This window comes from Amia ocellicauda, chromosome 17 (assembly GCF_036373705.1).
Source record: "Amia ocellicauda isolate fAmiCal2 chromosome 17, fAmiCal2.hap1, whole genome shotgun sequence".
In the NCBI taxonomy this organism is placed as follows: Eukaryota; Metazoa; Chordata; class Actinopteri; order Amiiformes; family Amiidae; genus Amia; species Amia ocellicauda.
This window is the reverse complement of record NC_089866.1, coordinates 12,427,477-12,447,703: the sequence shown is the minus strand read 5'-3', so window position 1 is coordinate 12,447,703 and position 20,227 is coordinate 12,427,477. Positions and strand designations below refer to the sequence as shown.

General features: G+C 44.2%; 1 protein-coding gene across 6 annotated transcripts in view; it reads right to left on the bottom strand.

The window, feature by feature from the left end:
• The window catches only part of chtf18 (CTF18, chromosome transmission fidelity factor 18 homolog (S. cerevisiae)), a 35,699-nt gene that overhangs the window by 1,317 nt on the left and 14,155 nt on the right, over nucleotides 1-20,227 (bottom strand). For 4 of the 6 annotated variants that reach the window (XM_066688983.1, XM_066688985.1, XM_066688984.1 and 1 more), the window contains exons 18-21: nucleotides 18,452-18,582; nucleotides 9,189-9,333; nucleotides 7,007-7,132; nucleotides 64-130 (exon numbers count right to left, since the gene is read on the bottom strand). In XM_066688983.1, coding sequence (XP_066545080.1) covers nucleotides 64-130; nucleotides 7,007-7,132; nucleotides 9,189-9,333; nucleotides 18,452-18,582 — 469 coding nt within the window. Of the gene's footprint in view, nucleotides 1-63; nucleotides 131-7,006; nucleotides 7,133-9,188; nucleotides 9,334-13,787; nucleotides 16,119-17,653; nucleotides 18,108-18,451; nucleotides 18,583-20,227 lie in introns of those variants that run through there. The other 2 variants (XM_066688989.1, XM_066688988.1) reach the window with 2 other exon arrangements.

Here is a 20,227-nt window from a genome sequence, read left to right as displayed (position 1 = left end):
AAACATCCTCGAAACAAAAGAGCAAAGGCCTCCTGCAGAAAGGCCGTCTCCAGTCTCTCTTACCAGAAGTGGTTGCTGACACCATCTTCCCTTTAGTGGTAACGGTGCGTCCAAAGAAATCCAGCTCGGGCTGAAACAAAACCAGAGAAAGACACAACCCATTTATTTAGACATTTGTTTCTTGGTTTTCTCTCGCCCTCCCAGAGGTAAGAAAGACAGTGATCACATATAGAACTCAGAATTGTCTCAAGGTAAATCCTATACTTAAACAAATCAAGTTCCTGGCTCTCTGTAAAGCTTATGGCAACATTCAGCTGGCCTGTAGGCAGAGAGAGAGGGCTGGTCTCTGACACCAGACAGCCACTGTAGTAGAGTAGAACAATCACCCCCCCAGACATAGAGTGGCACATTCCTAAAGTATTGACTACCAAGCTAATCTGACCGCCCTTTTTAGTAACAAAAAAAAAAAAGAAACTAAACTAAACTAAACCAAAAAAAAACTGCCATGTTACAAAACCGAAAGGAAAAATGTTGATGTGCCTGCTGGTATTGGCATCCTGATGGGTTTATGGGGCATTTTACAACTGCAAAGTGTAGTCTTCTTCAAAGACAAACAAAACAATTTTAACCATGAGGCAAATATTTAATATGGGCCAGAATAGGGATATTTTATATACATAAAAAAAAATTAAAAATCTACGAATACATGGGCAGATGTTACAGAGGTTCTTAACAAAACTGCCTATCCGAACAAATTAATTTGTTAAGTAACCAAAACTCTCAGCGGCCTCTTTTTTTTAATGTATTTTCATTACCAGTAATTCCTGCTGGTAAATGAATCGATGGCTGGCGTTTCCAGGCAGGCTTGTGCGGTGCAGTCACTTCCTAAGTGCAGGCGCTAGGCTGCAAAGCGGATCTGCTCCCTGCCACACAGCTAAAGCCAACTATCTCCCATTAACCTGATTTCCCAGTGGCACTTGGATTAGGTTCAGAAATCCTGCGGCATTACTGCAGCTCCTGCTCCACCGCCGCAGCCTGCAAGTCTGCTGCCTCTCGCTCACTTTCCTGTTGCAAAATGCAGCAAGTCAGCGCAGGGCTGGAGCCGGGCTGGGGGAGTGGGGCAGCCTGCTTTGCTGGAGTGCTCCTCTGGAACTCAGCCAGGAGGGACATTAGACCATTAAAAGTTTCCCTGCAGGGCCAAGCAGTTTTTTTTTTTTTTTTCCTTTTAAGTCCTCTTATCAGTGTGCAGATGAATGCAAATGTATATACATATAAAAAAGGTAGTGACAAGGATACAGAGTGACAATGCTATTGTTGCAGTGGTTTATCGATGTGTGACCAGGAGGCTATAGCCATTCCCTGGAGCAAAGACTGTCTTCCGCTCTTAATGACACCCGCATGCGCGCAGGGGAAAGTAGAGCACACAGAACGGAGGGCCATTTCAGCTTTGACAAAGGGCAGCTTAAGTCTGGTAATGTCCCCTTCGGCATCACGCCAAGGCCGTGAAACAGGGGAGAGGAAGCCGTCGTCTAAACCGGGATGATCCATTTCGGTCAGTGGGGCGGTCCCTGTGATCCCCTGTGAGAGAACGCCATAAACCAAAGCGCAGGAGTGTCTCTCTGAAGCTCAACACCTGGATCCCTTACACAGCTGCTTCATTGAAAAGTCTAACTGCTCGTCCTTACAGAAATAAAAGTGCTTTTCATTTTCCTTATTTGGACATAAATGCGTCCATGTCACGCTTAAAGTCATGTCATGTCATGCTAAAACAGAAATATTCATATTACAAGGAAATGCTGTATGACCTGATATCTTTGCTACCATGTATCGTGTGTAACGCACTAAAACCTGTGTAGAAACAAGTAATCAATGGCATCAGTCTGCAAACAAAAATCGTTCACCAGTGTTGTGTCAGCATTTGCAAAAAACTAAAATTTGATGGAGTGAGCTCGTTTTCGCTTCCATCAAATTAACAAAACAGATTACTCTGGAAAAATTTGTCGAGGTGATAAAATCGAGTGGGTGGATTCTTTAGTTTTTTTTTATCACGGGATGGCGGCATCATTTGCACGGCAGCCAGCATTGGTATCCTGGCTTTGTGGACAGACAACATTTAGTAGTTAAATGATTATGCAATGAGTATTTGGAATAAATGTAATATATATAAAATTTGATTAAAAACTATATGCAAAATGTAGGAATTTTACAGACCTTTGATTGCTCTTGTCAACAGCAAAATATTCTTACATGCTGCGTTCAAATTGATCACTACAGTTGACTTGACTCGATTTGATCTCAATCTGTTATTTGCACACATTTTTTCCAGTGTAATCCATTTTGTTCATCTAACAGAAGTGGAAACGAGCTCACTCCATTTTTTAGTTTTTCGCATTTAGTGACACAACACTGGCGAACGATTTTAGTTTCTAGACTAATGTCAATGATTACTTTTCCCACGGGATTTAACAGCGTGGTACACACACTCGAAGATGCGTGATACATGGTAACATAGATATCAGTACATTGAGTGCATGTGACAAACTTTAAGCATGAAATGGATGCCTATGTTTAAAAATAATGGGAATAAAAAGCACTTATTTCAGAAAGAGGTGAGCAATTAGACCTTTAAGCTCTAGGGGAAAAGAGCAGAGGCAGAGACAAGCTGACAAATTAGGAAGGAAAATGTCTCAGAGATGATTTTTTAAAACAATGCAGTGCTAATTGGAATTGGAAAACAATAACCCGATGGCATTATAAGATTATGCACAATTTCAATGCAGACTTTATATAAGTGATTTAGTGATTGCTGGCATACAATCACAGGAGAAGGGCGAGAAAAGGGGCAGCTTATGCCCTGGAGTAAATCCTCGAATCACAGAGAAAGAGAAAAGATAGAGGGGAAAATGTCAGAGAAGAGAAATGAGGAAAGCAAGAGAAGGTTAGGGACAAAAAAAACAGTATGGAGTGAGAGAGAAATGGAGAGGAGAGCTACAGTCTCTCACCTGGGGAAGGAGAGGTTGTCGGTAATGAGTTTGCCAGTTGCTAAGAAAACACAAAAAACAAACAAACAAACCCACTCCATTTTTAGGTCTGGTATTCCCACGCTGACTCATTACACACCTGCTCATCTTTCCAAGGGCCCATCATGCTGAGAGGCACTCACCTGCAACAACCTCTCATCTCTCTCAAGGTGCCAATCGAGCCCCTTCACCTTCACCAATGGCATAGCGCTAGTGATGACAGAGGCCGCACCTCTGCTAATACTAAAGCGACTGGGCTCTCACAGTGGAGATAATGGGATTTCCATGACTTTCGTAGGACCTCAATGGGATGAGATCCACACTCACATTTCCCTACAACCAGGAAATCAAGAGAGTATGCGCCCATTTTTTGGGGGGATCAATTTAACAATTTATATTCTGCTGCATTGGCACTAGGAAAGTTCTATACAAAATCTTAGTACCCCCAATTAATATGCATACTTTCAAAGACTGGTAAGAAAGTCATAGGCTCCTTGGTATCAAAGGTACCTTCTTCAGATCAACTCCTTTAAACCCTCACATTCCTGAGAATTACAACAAAGTATTTTAAGAGGTTAGGAAAATGTCACACTGATTGAATCCATATTGCTGAGTATTACAATGAATGGAAAAACTGGGAGGAAAAAGAAAAGAAAATGTGAACTGCCCAAGCACTTCTGCAAATACACGCTCGACTACACTGGCAAACAGGAGTTAATTTACAGATGAACATGGGGTGGAAAAATACTGCTTCTCCCTTAACCCTCCCCTCATGTAAACCTAATCCTAATGCCAACCTGGAAACATTTCTAGATGCATGAACATACGCACACACAAGCAAACGCATACTACCAACCACACACACCGGCTCTGCAAGGCTGAGATGAGAAGGCAGCCGGATCCCTTTTTAGGAGATTACAGCCCTGAGATGACAGCTCTAATCTCCTGTGCTTTGTTAGCTGAATATGTGTGGTGAGAGTGCAGCGCTTTGAGGACTGATTATCGCACTGGAAAAAAGGTGTGTTCACCCCCTCCCTGTAGCAGCACAGACCTCCCCCCTTCGCCCTCACACACACCACAACCACTGGATAAATAGAGCGCACTGCCAGGCCAGGCTCATGTTACGATGCAGAGTCTAATTCACAAATGTCTGCACAGCTGGATGGGATTCTGGGATCGCTGAGCTGGTGGAGCAATTAGGCGTCACTCATACGCCACACAACTCACACTTGTTTTGTAACTCTGATTCTTAGAAAAGGGCAGACATAAAGCTGACTCCAGCTGTGACTTCAGGTTCATCACACAGGACCTCAGAACGAAAAATTGAAACTTTGGGCATTGTATATCTCGGCACAGAGACTAGAAAACACTTGTTTTACAGAGAAGACTTATGAATGCACTGAAGATGCTGCCAGTACTTGTGAATACACTGGGATCATCCAAAATTCAACTTGACACCTAATACAACATTTAGAAGTTCAAGTTCAAGGCTGAATTGCCTGTTTTTGTCATAAACAAGTCTGTTCTTATGTAACTGTTTTACATAAGCTAATTGATCTGTAGAGATGAGCTGTGCAGGGCTACTGTGCTTGAAATCCAGACCAAATCAGCTCACTTAATCTCCAAAGTAAACAAAAACTAAAGCATTACGCATCCTGCGGGGAGTTGAAAACTTTTGCGTACATCTGCTTAAAATACAGAAATCCATTTCAAAAGCGGAGACTGGGATTAATTAGGAGTGTGCATGAAACTCCTCTCTCAGTGCACCTGTGACATACACCCTGGGAGAGGCTGCGCTCAGACTCACTGCCGAGCCCTGACTGAGCAAGAGAATGGGGTTCCTCTTCCGTTCGGGATCCATCTGCAGTGTGTAAGAACAGGACAGAGGAGAGGTGACACTCTAGGCCGAGACTCCCCTGCTTCACCTCAAAGATAATTGTCCAGGCGGCGCTGTCACCCCTCCAGCAGCTGATCCCTCCTCATCCTTTTATAGAGTTTACCACATCCTGCACTGCATAGTGACTTGGTGTGAAAACTGTTGTGCTGCTTTGTCCATTTCCAACTGTCAGCACTTAATCGCTTTGAAGTAAACTCTTGGCTGACAGCTTGTTTCAGCCCTGCGATTTCTCAGTCTGGTCCCCACTGCAATTCACTTTGTACTGACGCAGGGGAGATGCAGACAGTATACACGAGTCCTGTTCAATGAACACTGTCAGACAATCTGCCTCTTTTCAAACGACGAGTCCACAGTCCAGACCCAAAGGATCAGGAGCCGCTGGTGTGTGGCCTGCTGAGGAAGACCTAGCCCACCTGATGTGAACCAGTGACAGTCCAGCACGCCTGAACTAGAAGGCTCAATCTGTGGTCTGATTAGCAGTTAAAAATTCGAAATCTCAGGCTGTCCCCCTTGCTTCCTTTATACTGGCTGGCTTCATGATAACAAACCGGGTTTATAAAAAGTCTCAACAGCAAGAACCTTTCCCCTCGCAGTCAGGTTGTGTGTGAAAACGGTGAAACAATATCAAGAAAATAGTCAGAAAAATTTCAATAAATCTACAGAGGGTGTGTTTTTGTAAGAGATCCTTGCTGATAAACTGCTGTTCTTTTAACCAGATTGCTCCAGGAAAAACCCAACTGTATAAATAGCTTTAGATAAAAGTATTACTTAAATAAATTAATGATATAACTTTTTCAGCCTTGCGCCCTATGCCTGTCGGGATCGGCTCCGGCATCCCCGTGATCCTCACCAGGATAAGCGGTTTCGAAGATGGATGGATGGATGGATGGATAATTTTTTCAAGATATATACACTACCGGTCAAAAGTTTTAGAACACCCCCATTTTTCCAGTTTTTATTGAAATTTAAGCAGTTCAAGTCCAGTGAATAACCTGAAATGGTTCAAAGGTAAGCGGTAAACTGCCAGAGGTTAAAACAAAAAGCACCCTCTTAAGGGTTATTTGGCAGTGCAGCTCCTGTGCATAGAAGTTACACTGTATTCCTACAATGCGCACATCGTTTGAAAGCTTATTCTCTTGGCTACCAGCACGTTTCATTCTCAAACACATCTGATTTACAGTTTCTATGTCACCTGTGTCACAGATCACTCAGTTTTGATTAGACTTATTTGCAAATAATTATTTGCTTGTTTTGTTCATAACAACCTAACGATTGATACAGTATATATTATTTGATGTTCTATCAAACACAGAGAAGTTCAGATCCAATTATGTAAAATCGTTGTGTATTAGTACTCTCTACGGGTGTGTGTTGCTTCTACCAAAACGTGGATAGTCTTGTTTTGATCAGTAGACTGTCTGGTTCCAGAATATCCCTAAATAGTCAATATTTTGGGAGATTTTGTATTCCTACTCAGACCAAGTATCCCATTAGAGAATGCTTCACATCGTTAGAAAGCTGAGAGTCTCAGCTTTCATGGGATACCAAACACTTGGCAAACAACACAACAGTGTAGAGTACACATGGGATTAAAGAGAAGAACATGGATTTGGTGCCCTTTAAGGGTACCAGAGGGGTTTGTCAGTTTAAGGGGTTAAATTTTGTTAAACAAAATGATTCCATGATTTCTTTTTAATCGCCAATTGTTTATTTGTTCTATGCTTTAATTTCAGAGAATACTGAGACATTAAACTGCATAAATTTCAATAAAAACTGGAAAAATTTAGATGTTCTAAAACTTTTGTATATTTATGTATATTTTTTACATTAATCAGCATATAACATAACTTAATATGTTATAGCAAATCTGAACATTTTAATACATTAATTATGGCGAATAATAAGTAACATTTACCCAGGCATCTTATTAGAGTGAAGCTGGACTATACCTTTATTCACAAGGGCAGCAGGACCTATAGGACAACCTATATTCGTGGGCATGATTTATGTGGTACAGTGGGTTAAGTGACCATTGCAGGGAACTGCCGAGTGTGTGTCTTTTATAAACGGTAGTGTCTCAATGTCTCACCCTGGTCTCCACTGCGGCCTGCTTCACAATGTTCTCCAGTCTCTGCTGATGGTTCCTCATTTCTGGTTTGGGCGCTGCACTTTTGGGCGCTGCACTTTTGGGTGGCTCCATCTCCTTCGTCTGCTTCTGCAATGACAGGCAGCAACACCGTCACAGACACACAGCACGGACATACTCTTTAAGGATATTGTGGGCTGCTGTGGGCAAGTTTCACCATCTAATTCATTTACTAAGGAGAAGGCAGCTTTCCATGATCAAAAATAAGGCCCTCTGTGTTTAATCTTGACAAAAGGAGGCACCTCTGTAAGGATATGGGACTGGCGTGACAACAAGGGCACAAAATTACAAATGCCAGTCAAATGCCATATTTTCATCCAGAACACTCTCTATGTGGAGCACACAGGGACACAGAAGGGCCTCAGTTTATCTGGCCTGCTTGAGACATGGGTGCATTTCTATCTGAAGTGGGAAGGCTCATTTTATAACAGAAGCTAAGTGAGCTAAGTGGTTAAGATAAAGGGCTTTTTCCCCCCAGGGGGCCCCAGGCTTTCCACTGACTCTTGTGTGCTACCCAGAGGCCCAGCTCCCAGCTCTCCAGGTTTAGTATGTGAGATATTGTGAGATATTATGTGGCAGTAGTTGCGACCCTAGTTGCTTTTGACAGATGTGTGTCTAGGAAACAAGGAATTCTTCATGATGCCGGTTTTCAGAGGGGTCTCCAAGATCCCCAGCCCTGAGTGTTGTTGCCAGCACACCCTTCTCCAGGGGCCCAGCCATGACGTTGCCACCTTGTTGTCATGGGGGCTTCCTTTATCCGAAAAACACAGACAACAGGCCTTCTAGCAGGAGCTCCCCCCCTCTCTATCTCTCTGCCTTAGTGACACCCTCTCTGGCCTCTCTGTCTCCATCTTGCTTACTGCTCCTCTTGTTTCTTTCCTGTCTCCCTCTCCTGCTCGGTCCCCCAGGCCTAATTAACAAGCTGAAACTCAGCAAAGCGCAGCCAAGCAATTCACGGGCATTAACAATTCATGGACAGGCATTACAGAAATAACCAGCCCTCCTCCTTCACTGCATGTCCAGGGGAGATGGAGGAGCAGGACAGCAGAGTGAGGTAATCTCGCCAGGCAGAGGCCGAGTGCTCGGCAACCTGCTCTCCCTCTCTTCTCTCTCTCACTCACTCATCTGCATCTGCTTCTACAACCATGCATTCCAAGAACATTTGCATGGATTTCTGTGGAGGAAGTGGAACTTTTAAAGTTTTTTCTTTTTACCTTTTTCTTTTTTGACCAACGCCCAGTGTTTGGGACCCTACTGTCAAAGCCAGATGTTTCTGAATAAACCAGGACCTGTTTCTTAATGTTCACTGCTTTACAATGCATGTAACAAAAGAAAAGTCTTATAAGTTCTGGGGCCTAAATCAGCATCACTGACGGGGCGCATCCACTCTTTGAGAAATGGAAACAGGGAATCTCATGGATTTCTTAAAAAGGAAGAAGAAGGCTATGGTAGTTTCACTACTGGAGCGGCAGCGCTGTGAGAAACCGACCCAGGAGTGGGGGATCTGAACAAGTCTCAGACTCTCCCTGCTTTTCTCTAGCCCACTCCAACTACTCCATAAAACATGAGAGTGCTGATGAATATTTAATTACTTCGTCTTGGAGGATTAGCCCACATGAACACACACGGATGGCTCTCGCAGGGCAAACAAAAATGCTAACCCCCTTAAAACCTCTCTTATACAAAGAGATATGAAATAATAATAGATTTGAAAAGCTTTTAGAATCCTGTGTATTACTGGGAGACCTTAAAGATCAGCTAGTACCCCTGAAGTCCTTGCAGAGTGAGCTGTGTGTGCTCTATGCTCCTTGCTCAGCATGTGTGTGATTTGTATGTGTGAGTGCATTGTGTGCATGTGTGTGTGTGTGAGTGAGTGTGCAGGCATATTTTCAAATCAATATAGAATACTTGTAATATACAACATCTGAATATACATTTCAGAAAGTATCCCAACAAAAGTCCCCCACAAATAATAGCAAGACAAATATGTATACATTAGCATGTGTGGACAGTTATTGTAAAAACTGGGTGAGTGTGAGTATGAGTGTATGTGTCTGTGAGTGTATGTGTGTGTCTGTTAAGAGTTTCTGTGTGTGTGTGCGTGCGTGCGTGTGTGCAGAGTCACCTGTGGTGGGTTGCGGGCCTGCAGCATGGCTTCAGCCCTCCTCAACTTCTCCACTTCGATCTCCCTGGCAATCATCTGCTTGGCCTGGTAGGTGAGCTGCCTGCGGGGGGGCAACGTGTGGAAGCGCACCACCCCCTCCACATTCCTGCAGAGACAGCATCACACAGAGCCATCAATGATATATGCACACAATCAGTCAATCAGAGAAAAAATCTGAAAACCATCACAATGACCGACGAATTCTTTAGTTTTTAAATCTAAATTTGGAGTTGTCACAGGCCTACGACCTTGTTTTGGATCTGGAACCCTGTGCCTGCAAGAGACCTGACCTGACCCGGGGAAAACGACCCCCATCCTGTACCACCAACCCTGAGATCGCATAATCACTTTTGTGCCGTGACTGGTGTTTATGATGGCAAACAGCTTAACCTACGGTTTAGTTTGTGCTCCACCCAGAGCCAGGTCTTATATGTCCAGTTCCGTGCCCATGAAAGAGGGGTCCCAGTTACCTCACTGCCCCTGCTACAAAATATTTGTTTGAAGGCATGACATGGAAAAGAGAAGCGATAGATCAAACCAATTTTAAAATGCAGATGAAGAAAAAGGAAAACTGTTTATAGCACAGCCTTTTCATTTGATCCGCTTCATTGGCTTAAATTAAATGACCTATGACCCTGTTGGCGACAAGGCCTAAAGGATGTGTAGGACTGTCTGTAGGAGAGTCTAGCTGTATGCTGGAAAGGTTATGGCCAATAACCCTATAAATGCTGCATCGCATGCCTCAAACACTTTACACACCAGAAGGCTGAGAGACTAGTGGCGGGTCAAAAAGGCATCGAAGGGATTAATTCTTAATCTTGTGAAGCACCACTTATTTAAAATGAAATTAAACAAAATAGAATAGAACGGTTCTCCATCCTTAACTTGGGACATTAACAAAAGCAGATTTGGTTCTAAAGACTACACACAGGCCACACTGATCCCACCAATGGGCAAGTTCCTTCCCTAAAAGAAGTCTTAAGCAGTTTACGGGGAGGCCAAATATTGTTCACCAGCTAGGAGTCTGTTGTTGCCTTTTTGCTAAGGAGCTTACCTATTTATATCATCAATTCTGTAAATTGCCAGCCCAGCTATTTTAGTTATTTTAATAAATTTGATACACTGTGCTGTCACAGGGCTGGGAAACGCACTCTGATTGTCACAGTACCTTTCCTGTAATTAAGCAGCCATTGTTTTAAGGGGCTGCTTTTTAAATTGTTTTAATGTTTTTTTCCCATTTTTGTTTCACCCCCCTGTGTATTGTTATCAACAGTTTCTCAGGCAGAGAGCAACTGCAGGAACGAGCTTGACGTGAGGAGGAATCTCTCCCATGGAATGGAAGAGTGGGAGGAGAGGGTGTGTATCTGTCTGGGGAGCCAAGGCGCTGTTGCGGTTAATAAACCAAATTTCCCAAAGCCGCTGAATGGGGCTTTGGAGAAGCATCAGTGACTGCTTCTGAACAAATACAGAAAAGACACAACACAATACAATACAAATGTACTTTGCTTTGTAAAGCTCCCCTTCGGGCCAAGGCCCCCATGGTGCAGCACTGAACAGAATGAAAAACTCCGCCAGAAAGCCTGTGAGGCTGACACACTCCAGGTACAAATCGAGTTATATATAAAGTCACATTTATAAAAAAAAAAAAAAACTCAAGGCAACAGCATTCCCTGCTGTTACCTGGCATGGCACAGTCACCATCCCTCTTGGTCCCAAACTGTCCCCCTCCGAACAACTTTGCCACCATGTTAATCATTTAGTGGACCAGTTTAATAGAGAGCAATTTATTTTTATTTTAAGGACATGTATAGCCTTATAATCATGTGCATCACCATTTATCAGTGTAACATTATTCTGATGTCTCTTAACAGTCTATTGTACAAAGATCTAATTTTTCATTGTGTTTCTCAGAGACCTTTATCCAGGAAATTCATATGCATTATAAAAAATGTTTCATTAGCATTCTAATATTCTATGGAATCAAAGAGCAACAGTAGCAGAGTGCTTATACATACAATAGTGTGTTTCAGCTCTGATGGTATCATTCTACCATCTATTAGTGAGGCTGCCCATGACACCTCCTACTAACGCATGCAGTTTTCTTCTGCATTCACCTCCTTCTGTAGGGAAGTGACAAGGAAATTTATCTTATTCTCCTTCTTCAGGAAATAATAAAAAGCACCATTTAATACCTCTTCAGCTATTAAGAGTAGTGAAACAGAATAGGGCTGTTTCTATGCTATTTTGTTGTCACCAAAAGATTTTTCTGGAGAGAGATACAAAAAAAAATGTTGTCTAATCTCTGTCTAATTCGATCAATGAAGATTTCGATTGTATTCGTGGGTCAGAATGCATCTCCCCAAAGAGGCTGAATATTACAATTCCGTCTCCTCCCTGTCAAACAGCACAGATAGCTCATTATTTCTGTCACTACTCCTTCACCTCCACCAATTCCCCTGCAAACACATGTGCGTACACACCAGCCTCTAGGGGGCTGAGATGGCAACTGGGACAGGCTCTTGGGCTGGAGCAAAAGCAAAATTACCCTGTGCAACAGCCCTTAACTTAGGGATGACAAGGCACGGCCTCAGCTTATAGTAGTGTTTACAGTCTGTTACGGCCCACCTTATTCACCTTCCATAATTACAGCTTTTTATCAGCATCTCACAACTGAAAGCAATGGACAAAGGTCAGACTAAACACATGCTCTCTGCAATGACAGTATCAGTTAGGTACTCTAGGAGTTAAATGGAACTACAACTGGAAGACACAGGCAATGTAGTGGAAAACCTACATTTAACTTCCCATGAATAAACATTATATATATATTTAAAAAAAAAAAAAAACTCACTAAATGAAGATATAATTTAGTTGGAGCCTTTAAACCAACTCTCCTCTAGTAAACATGCTACAGACTAGGGAGGGAAAGTGGGTGTAAGTGCTGCTGCATAGTCAATGTTCATAGCTGCTCTCTATCTGCCTTGTTTGTCTGGCCACCCCCGTCTAAATACACAGGTACAAAGACGTACATTTTTACTATCCTGCGCAATGGACCTGTAAATAACCTTTGCCAGGAATCTGCTGCAAAACACAAACAGGATCATTAAAAGCTGGCAAACCTCCAGCATTCTGTCTGGGCAGGGCAATCCTTCCCGGTCACTCACAAACTCACTAGCGCCTATAACCGTGACATTCAGTCTGTGCTGCTGTGGGAGCCGGGGCCCCACCTGCATGCCTGAGACAGCAGCCCTCCAGTCATGAGCTGGGGCTGGACAGGGCCAGAGCGACACCAGCAGCCCGGGCCACACACAGCTGTCCCACCGCCTAAAGAGGGATTTCGGCTTTAGAGAGGCATCGGCTCAAGTGCATCTCTCCTCCACACACAGCAGCCTCTAGCGGTCAAGGTGCCTACTGCACAACAGGAAGGCCCCCTTCCTTCTAGCTGAGATCCAATTAAATGAGTCCGGTGGAGAGTGACAGCAGTGGTAGTGCACGGGGTGCCCAGGTTCCCCAGTCCCCGTCCATTTCAAGGTCCTGCAGGACTGGATGCCGCAGGGCCCCCCCCCCCGAGATAAAGCACACTCGCCTACCCTGTGATGGCGATTGGCGCCAGGCAGCCCAAGCTGGCATACAGATTAACACAGCACTCCAGTAATATGAAAAGCAGCTTAGCTCTGGGTAAACACCACTATAACAATGAGCTCCACTGTAGTGTTGGAGGGTGGACGTATGGGGGGGCACTGTTGAGTAAAATCAGGCTGGGGGTGGGTTCTGGCTTGTTAGGGGTTAATTTGACTAGCTGTCCATGTTCTTGCCTTGTTTTGTATTTCGTATGATTTTATTCTTAGTAAAAAGCCATGTGGGCACTGGCTTGCAGTCAGATTTACAACTACAGAGATCACAATGACACATAAAAATGCATGATTCATAATCATAAAATAGATAAAAGATAAACGGGCTATTTTTAGAGTGCAATTAGAACTTAAGCACAAGAGATTCAGATGTTTTGATTTCTTAATTATAGGATGCAGAGAAGGCTGGATAGTGGGTTTAAGTCTAATAATATGAGAGTGTGTAGATGTCCACACACTGTGTTGCAGAGACCGTCAGATCAGACGAGAAAAATGCATTAAAATATAAAACAGATGCAAACAGATACAAACACACTGCACAAAGACACACAAAGGCATGCACACACACACATTATATATACACACACATAAATATATACATATACATACACACACACAAATTCCAAGTGATGTACCAAGATGGACCAAGCGAAAACCAGAAACATAAATAAAATATTCCTCCAAGCTGTTTCTTTTATTGCTCTGAATTTTTTATGATTGAGTTGGGGGGTAGGAGGAGAAAATATAAAATTAAAAGGATTTTTTTCCTGTTCACACATACGTACTTTCAAGATTTTTAAATGCATTTATAAAAATACAAAAAATGAAACCCATCTCCTTGTAAGAGCTCCCAATGCAGCACTCACACTGCAAACACAACTTTCCACACAAAGAGACAGAGGACTCGTGACAGATTCAATCAGAACGATCACAGTGAGATAATCTTTAATGTTATGGATTCAGACACAATGCATATACAAGAAGGCAGCCCTTGTGTACATTCAGTGTAGTGAAATGATAGATTGGCTGAGACTGACAGATCGGGGCTTGCTTTTCGGTGCACCTGGGCAGTCAGCCACACCCAGCTCACTGCTTTGGAAAAAACACACTAGCTGAAGAATATTTCTTATCTTTTCTTATTTCATATTTTTGCTTGGGAGTAAGGGATATTCAAATTGACCAAGACATCACCTGCCAGGTACAGACTTCATCTTGACAGACCCCCCCCAAGGGAGCTGCTGCCTTGCTGGTTCAAACACAGACAGATGTGGACTATCTAGGTACAAAAGCTGTTCACTCTTACTACTAACTGCTTTCTCTCAAACTCATCACTGCACACCTAAAGTAAGTTTTGGTCAGGAGTTGTTAACTTGCCCATTTCCCATTTCCCATCTCCCATGACCCACAACCACAAAACATCTATACACTTGGTGTATATAGAAGCCAAGTGTACTGTATAAAAGGCATGGACAAATTAGGTGTACACTATAAAAAGGCCAGATGTACAGTATATACACACAACATAACCTACAGTACCTACTAGACCATAGCATGTGTAATATGTATTAGGGGTTACAAAATTCAATTTAAAGCACACTGCTTTTTAAATGTAATCTCATGTCTCATGATAATCCATGCACATTTTTTCTTTTTTTGCAGTTATTGAAAAAGGATGGATGACTGCATGGTTCCAATAACTATGGCTGGTAGACATATATGGATTCTTATCCACAGTGTCCTTTTGAATATTATTAGATTTCTTAGCAGAGGCTCTTATCCAGGTTGCCTTACAGTTGTTACAATATATCACATTATACTTACATACAATTACACATTTATACAAGTTTGGAGTGATCTAAGTTAAGTACCTTGCTCAAGGGTACAACAGCAGTGTCCCCCACCTGGGATTGAACCCACAACCTTTTGCTGAGGAGTCCAGAGCCCGAACCACTACTCCACAAAGCTGCCATATCACACTACTTTTTACAACTGGAATACAGCCACTATGTCTATACTGCAGACCCCATTCCCTCTTTCGCAGGACAACACGAAGGCAGGAACTGGAGAGGAAAGCAAACGGGGGAACACAGTCTGAGTACTGACATGGCAGGATCATGTGCAGTCTTAACGAAAACCACGGGAGAGTGTGCCTGTGGTGTGCGAGCCTCTACTGCCCCCGGCTTAATCCGCAGTCTTCTTAATCACCTATAGTGTGATCAGGCAGGTCAGGCGGGGCTGGAAACTGTAGCGAATGCTGGCCGCACATTCCACAGCAGCTCGCAGATGCCGGAGAAAAGCAGGAGAAACGCAGGACAAGACGCAAAACCGTAACAATTGTCGACGACTCCTGTTGTCTGGATCCTCAGGACACACCTTTTCTGCACCAACATAGGCCTGGCGGCAGTGCCAAGAGTTTAGCGAAAAAAACTAGGGAGGCTTTCCAAAAGAGAGGGAGAGAAGAATCATACAAAAAAATATTAAAACCATCACCATCTAGTCTATCTTTGTTTTTACTGGTTCCTCAATACGTCGCCTCAAAGCGAACAATCGATTCTGTCACATCATCGAGTGCGTGTGCAGTCCTCCCCCTTGTCCCAGCCGATCAGTCCCCCTGGTTATAGGTGATGGCGATGCCCTCGGTCATGTTAGCCATTGCTTCATCCACCAGGGCTTTCTGCAGCATGGCAGGCAGGTAGATGAAGGCGTAGATGAGCCACAGCAGCAGCAGGGCAATGACCAGGGGGATGCCCCAGTCTGAGATCATGATGGTCTCTTGACAGCGGGCCTGGAGCATCGACTGCTGCATGGTTCCAACTGGGCCTGCAGGGCACCGGGTACGAGCTGGGCAATGCTGACTGACTCTAGACAAGGACTGAGCTGGACAGAGGCTCTCACACCCTGTTCCTTGCTTCCTCTCTTTTTGTCTGCTTGTACTTAGTGGAGCTTCTCCAGATTGCCTTTTCAGCCTCCTCCCCGTCGACTAGTCCTGAGCCGAGTGTGTTGTAAGTCCAGAGAGTGACCGCCTCTTATAGGGAGGGAAATAAATAAATAAATACATTTTATAAAAAAAAAAAAAAAAAAAAAAGCAGCTTAAGACTGGTGTCAGTGAAACGGCAGCCACAGTATGATCACCGTCCAAACAGGGGGCGGAATAAAATGAGATCCTGCAGTCAGCTGAGCTCCGAGACAACTCTCTCTCCCCGTTGGCTGCAGGCAACGCCTCACATCTGGCCACGAGCACAAACTCACTGGACTGACACTGGTATTGTGTGGAGAAACACGAAAAGAAGCCAGTGAGGGAATGAAAGGAGGTTACAAAACAAATGTAAATATTAAAAATAACACACAAAGACAGCTAAATCCACCAGCCCAGCCAATAAGAGATGTCACTAAGCCCCCGTCAGGAGAATAATCATAACATAGGGATTGGCATCTGTGAGTGTACCAACATAACCCGGGGAGAGCATCTAACAGACCTCAGTGCAATTTGAGTCTGCATGTCTGAGTCTGCAGTCCTTGCAATTCCTGCTTCAAGAACACTCAGCAAGACAAAGCAAAAACATGTTGTTCTTCATATTAAGCCCCCACCTCCATGCCCAGCCCAGGAACAGCAATTCGATTATTGGAAAGGCTGGATTAGGCCACAATGTTCATTCACGCCGATTATGTAACCTGGCTTAGGGAGTTCTCTGGAAACAGCAAAGTCAAAAATTTATGTAATTTGATGCAAACCCACGAGTGAAATCCACTAATGAAGAGTTTCTTTTTTAATCCTGTTCTAAATCCATGCAGTTTGCTGTGGTTTTTGAGTTTTCAGAGGTTTTTGTGTCATAGGTAAACAGTGGCCACAGCCAGCACGATTCGCATCGAAACCCTGGGAGAAGGTGAACATGTCCATTGGTCAATATGCACAGTCCAGTGTGATCAATTGAGACAAAGCAAAAGCAGACTGTAGCCCATTGGGTGATGCGCCACAGCCCAAGCACAACGAGGGTTGAGTTGGCAAGGTTTTCCTCAGCTTGCTGCAGGACCATGACCCCTGGGTCTTACTGGGCCCCTGCGGGTTCCGCAGTGTTCTGAGTGAGAGCTGCACGAGTCTTGAAAAAGGAAAAAAACAAAAAAACATTTGCATGCTTACTAGGAGGCGGTGGCTAAAGACTTTAGAATGCTAAGTGTCAGAGTGTCCTAAAAGCACTCATAACTGGTTGTCCCGGCTCATTCTCTCAGACTGGCCTGCTAAGAATGTTCAATCATGCTAAGCTACCCGAATTAAGTCTCGCAGGATTCCACCATGATGCCAGCATCCCAGGACTTGACCTTCCCACAGCACCGGCCAGATCCCACCATTCCTGTATATGACTTGGATTGCTGGATTCCCCAGACATCCACGGTGTCCATCAATGTGAATCTGTCCTCAACGGAACACACCTTCCACCCCGCACAGACAGATTTTCCGTGAGGTAACCCTCTTCCTTCCTACCTGTGTACTGAAATCTTTGGCCTTCCATTTCCTCTGTTCCTGATATGTTTTTTGAGTGGCTCATCTTTATTACAGGTTTGAAAGTCTTTGGTGGGGACGGTTGGCAAAAGGCACAGTCAGCGTGTGCCCATGCATGTGTGGCAGAAGGCACTGACATATATTAAAATGTGTTACAGGGCTCCAGCCCATGAAAATAGGAATGATCTGAAAGATTTAGCTGCATGGCCCCGGTTCCCCTCCAAAATACTTTCCCTTGTGATTAATAAAACGGAAATCACTTTTTTCGGAAAGACTGCAGCAGGCTCATTAGAGAAAAAAATGGTTCTACTATCAAGACTGGCAGATCATTAACTAGGAAGAGTGACCGAGCAGAAACGCTGTATAAATGACCAACTAAGTATGCAGAGAGACTTCTTAATGCAATAGACAACCATGATTGTCATCGTATTTATTATGACTGACAATATTATAGAACATACACCCCAGCATTATTACATGGGTGTAAGTGAGATTTTTATATGTTTTGCAAAACACAGCCTTCGGATCTCTCCAGTTCCCTCAATGCTGAGGTGATGTTGTCATCACCTGGACCAGAACAGTTTATAACGAGACCAGCAAGAAACAGATCGTTGTCTCTCTTGTGTGAAGGGCTCAGGGAGGTTGTATTTAGATTGAAGAAAGGCTCTCTCAGCCTGTTGTTTCATAGGTAAAGCATGTATTGTACGGAGTTCAGTAGAGATGGGAGAATGAGCCATTGTCATTCCAAGTCTGCAGATAAAAACAAAGACCTCATAAACTCACTTATGCTGCTGGAGAGCCACAGAGACCTCCAGCTTACACTCCAGTTGAGCCCTCAGAATGTTAATTGGGATAATCATTCACTTAACTGGTCTAAATGAACATTGTTTGCAGATCTTTAGTCATTGAGGATTTTAAACTGGCCTACAAAATGAGTAAGACGGTGGCTGTGCAGAAACATAAAAACGGCCTTTTCAGGTCAGTGTCAGTCTTCCGGGTGACAGTGTGTGTAACAGTGCTTTGGGGACAGTGTTGGATCGGCATGTCTGTCTTCAGGTGACAGATGCACGTGTTTGGGGGTGCATGGTACTCACGGCTCCAATACGTAGAGGTACTGCCCCTCAGGGGTGCGGTCCTGCCTGTAGGTGAGGTTGTAGGTCAGCATGGTGTCAATCAGCTCCACCAGCTGCTGCTTCTCCCGAGTGCTGTACAGCTGGGGGTTCACCTGGGCAGAGTCAGACACACACGCTCAGGAACATACTCATGCAAAAGCACACACATACCCACATGTGCACTGATGCACCAGCATGTACAACCCCCCCCCCCCTCCATCAACACAAACACATGCCAACAACAAACAAACCTGCACGGCCACATGTACCCAACCACCCCCTCTCTGACTCCCCTGATCAGCACCAAATATAATTCAATATCCACCCACGCTGCAGTTTTCCAACAATGCCTATTTCAAGGTGGTACACAAATTCTGTTACTGCCTGTGATATTTCTAAATACAATCCTCTTATCAGGATGCAGGCAGGATCGCAAAAAGGGTTTGAGGAATAAACAGCATTTGAGGTCGCAGCTGTGAGCATTAAAAGGGATGACATCCAGAACGCTGGTCTTGGGCATACACTTCAGCAATCAGGCTGCCTGCTACTCAGAAAGCTGGAGTGTGCAGGAGAGAGAGAGAGAGAGAGAGAGAGAGAGGCGGGGGGGGGGGGGAGAGGTAGGGAGGGAGAGAGAGTGAAAGGGGGGGGGTCAGCCCCTGTCAAGCTCAACGACACATACGGAGAGTGAGAGGCAGAGAAGGGAGAGTGAGCATGACAGAATGAGAGGAAGAATGAAATGACAGAGAGAGAGGTAGAAGAGAAGGAGAACAAGAAGAGAAAACAGGGAGTGAAAAGAGAGAATCAGAGAGAGGGGACACAGAGAAAAAATGAACCCTCATCAGATCAACAAAGGCAATCTTGCCGAGATGTGGAGGGCCGTGAGAATGAAAGAGAGAGAGGGAAGAAAGAGAATGTGGCATCTGCCTCGTGCATGGCCCAAAATAATCAGCAGACAGAGATGCACACCCACAGAAACTCTCAGGTGTGATCAAAGACTCCGAGGAACTGAACTATAAATAGTGGCATAATTTCAGAATGTTTTAACACTCTAAACCCTAAAGCCTGGCTCAATCACTATATATAAATCTATAAATACATACGTTGTGCATATTAGTTGTGCTCCAAGTGTTTTGTAAATGCCTGTAAATTTAATTTCAAATTATATTGCTTTGTGGATTTTGTGTTCTAAACACTTTTCCAAAACTGTACGCTTTTCATGCCAATCAAGTCAGGAGGGAGTGTAAGAGACTGACGACTGCGTGCACAAGAGTATGTAAGAGTTGGTGCTGGGATTGCAAGAATCTCTCTCTCCCTCTCCCTGCAACGAGCCTAAACTAATCATCTCGACACACTTGTGCCGAGTACGGCAGCAGCGCTCTCCCTCTCTCCCTGCTCGCTCCCTCTCTGCTCTTTTCAAACTGACACCGCGGCAGTCGCCCACGGCTACGGGGGCCGGCTGCATTTTCCGCCACTCTTCAAAATCAAACCCTCCAATGCACCAGCTTTTCCATTCCTTACAAGGCAACAGAAGAAGCCACACTCTCTCTACACACATGCACTCCCCGTGACTACAGCCCTCCAGAGATATGCGCCTGCTCGGGGGGTGTCCTGCCTTCTACTGCAACTCCTTCGGCATGACTTCAGATCCACAGTGAGAGACAGGCGAAGCTGGCATTTGGTGACTTTAGTAATCCACACAGAATGGGACAACTGAGCTGCACTGTAGCTGAACTGTGGAAAGTCAGTGTGATACGAGCC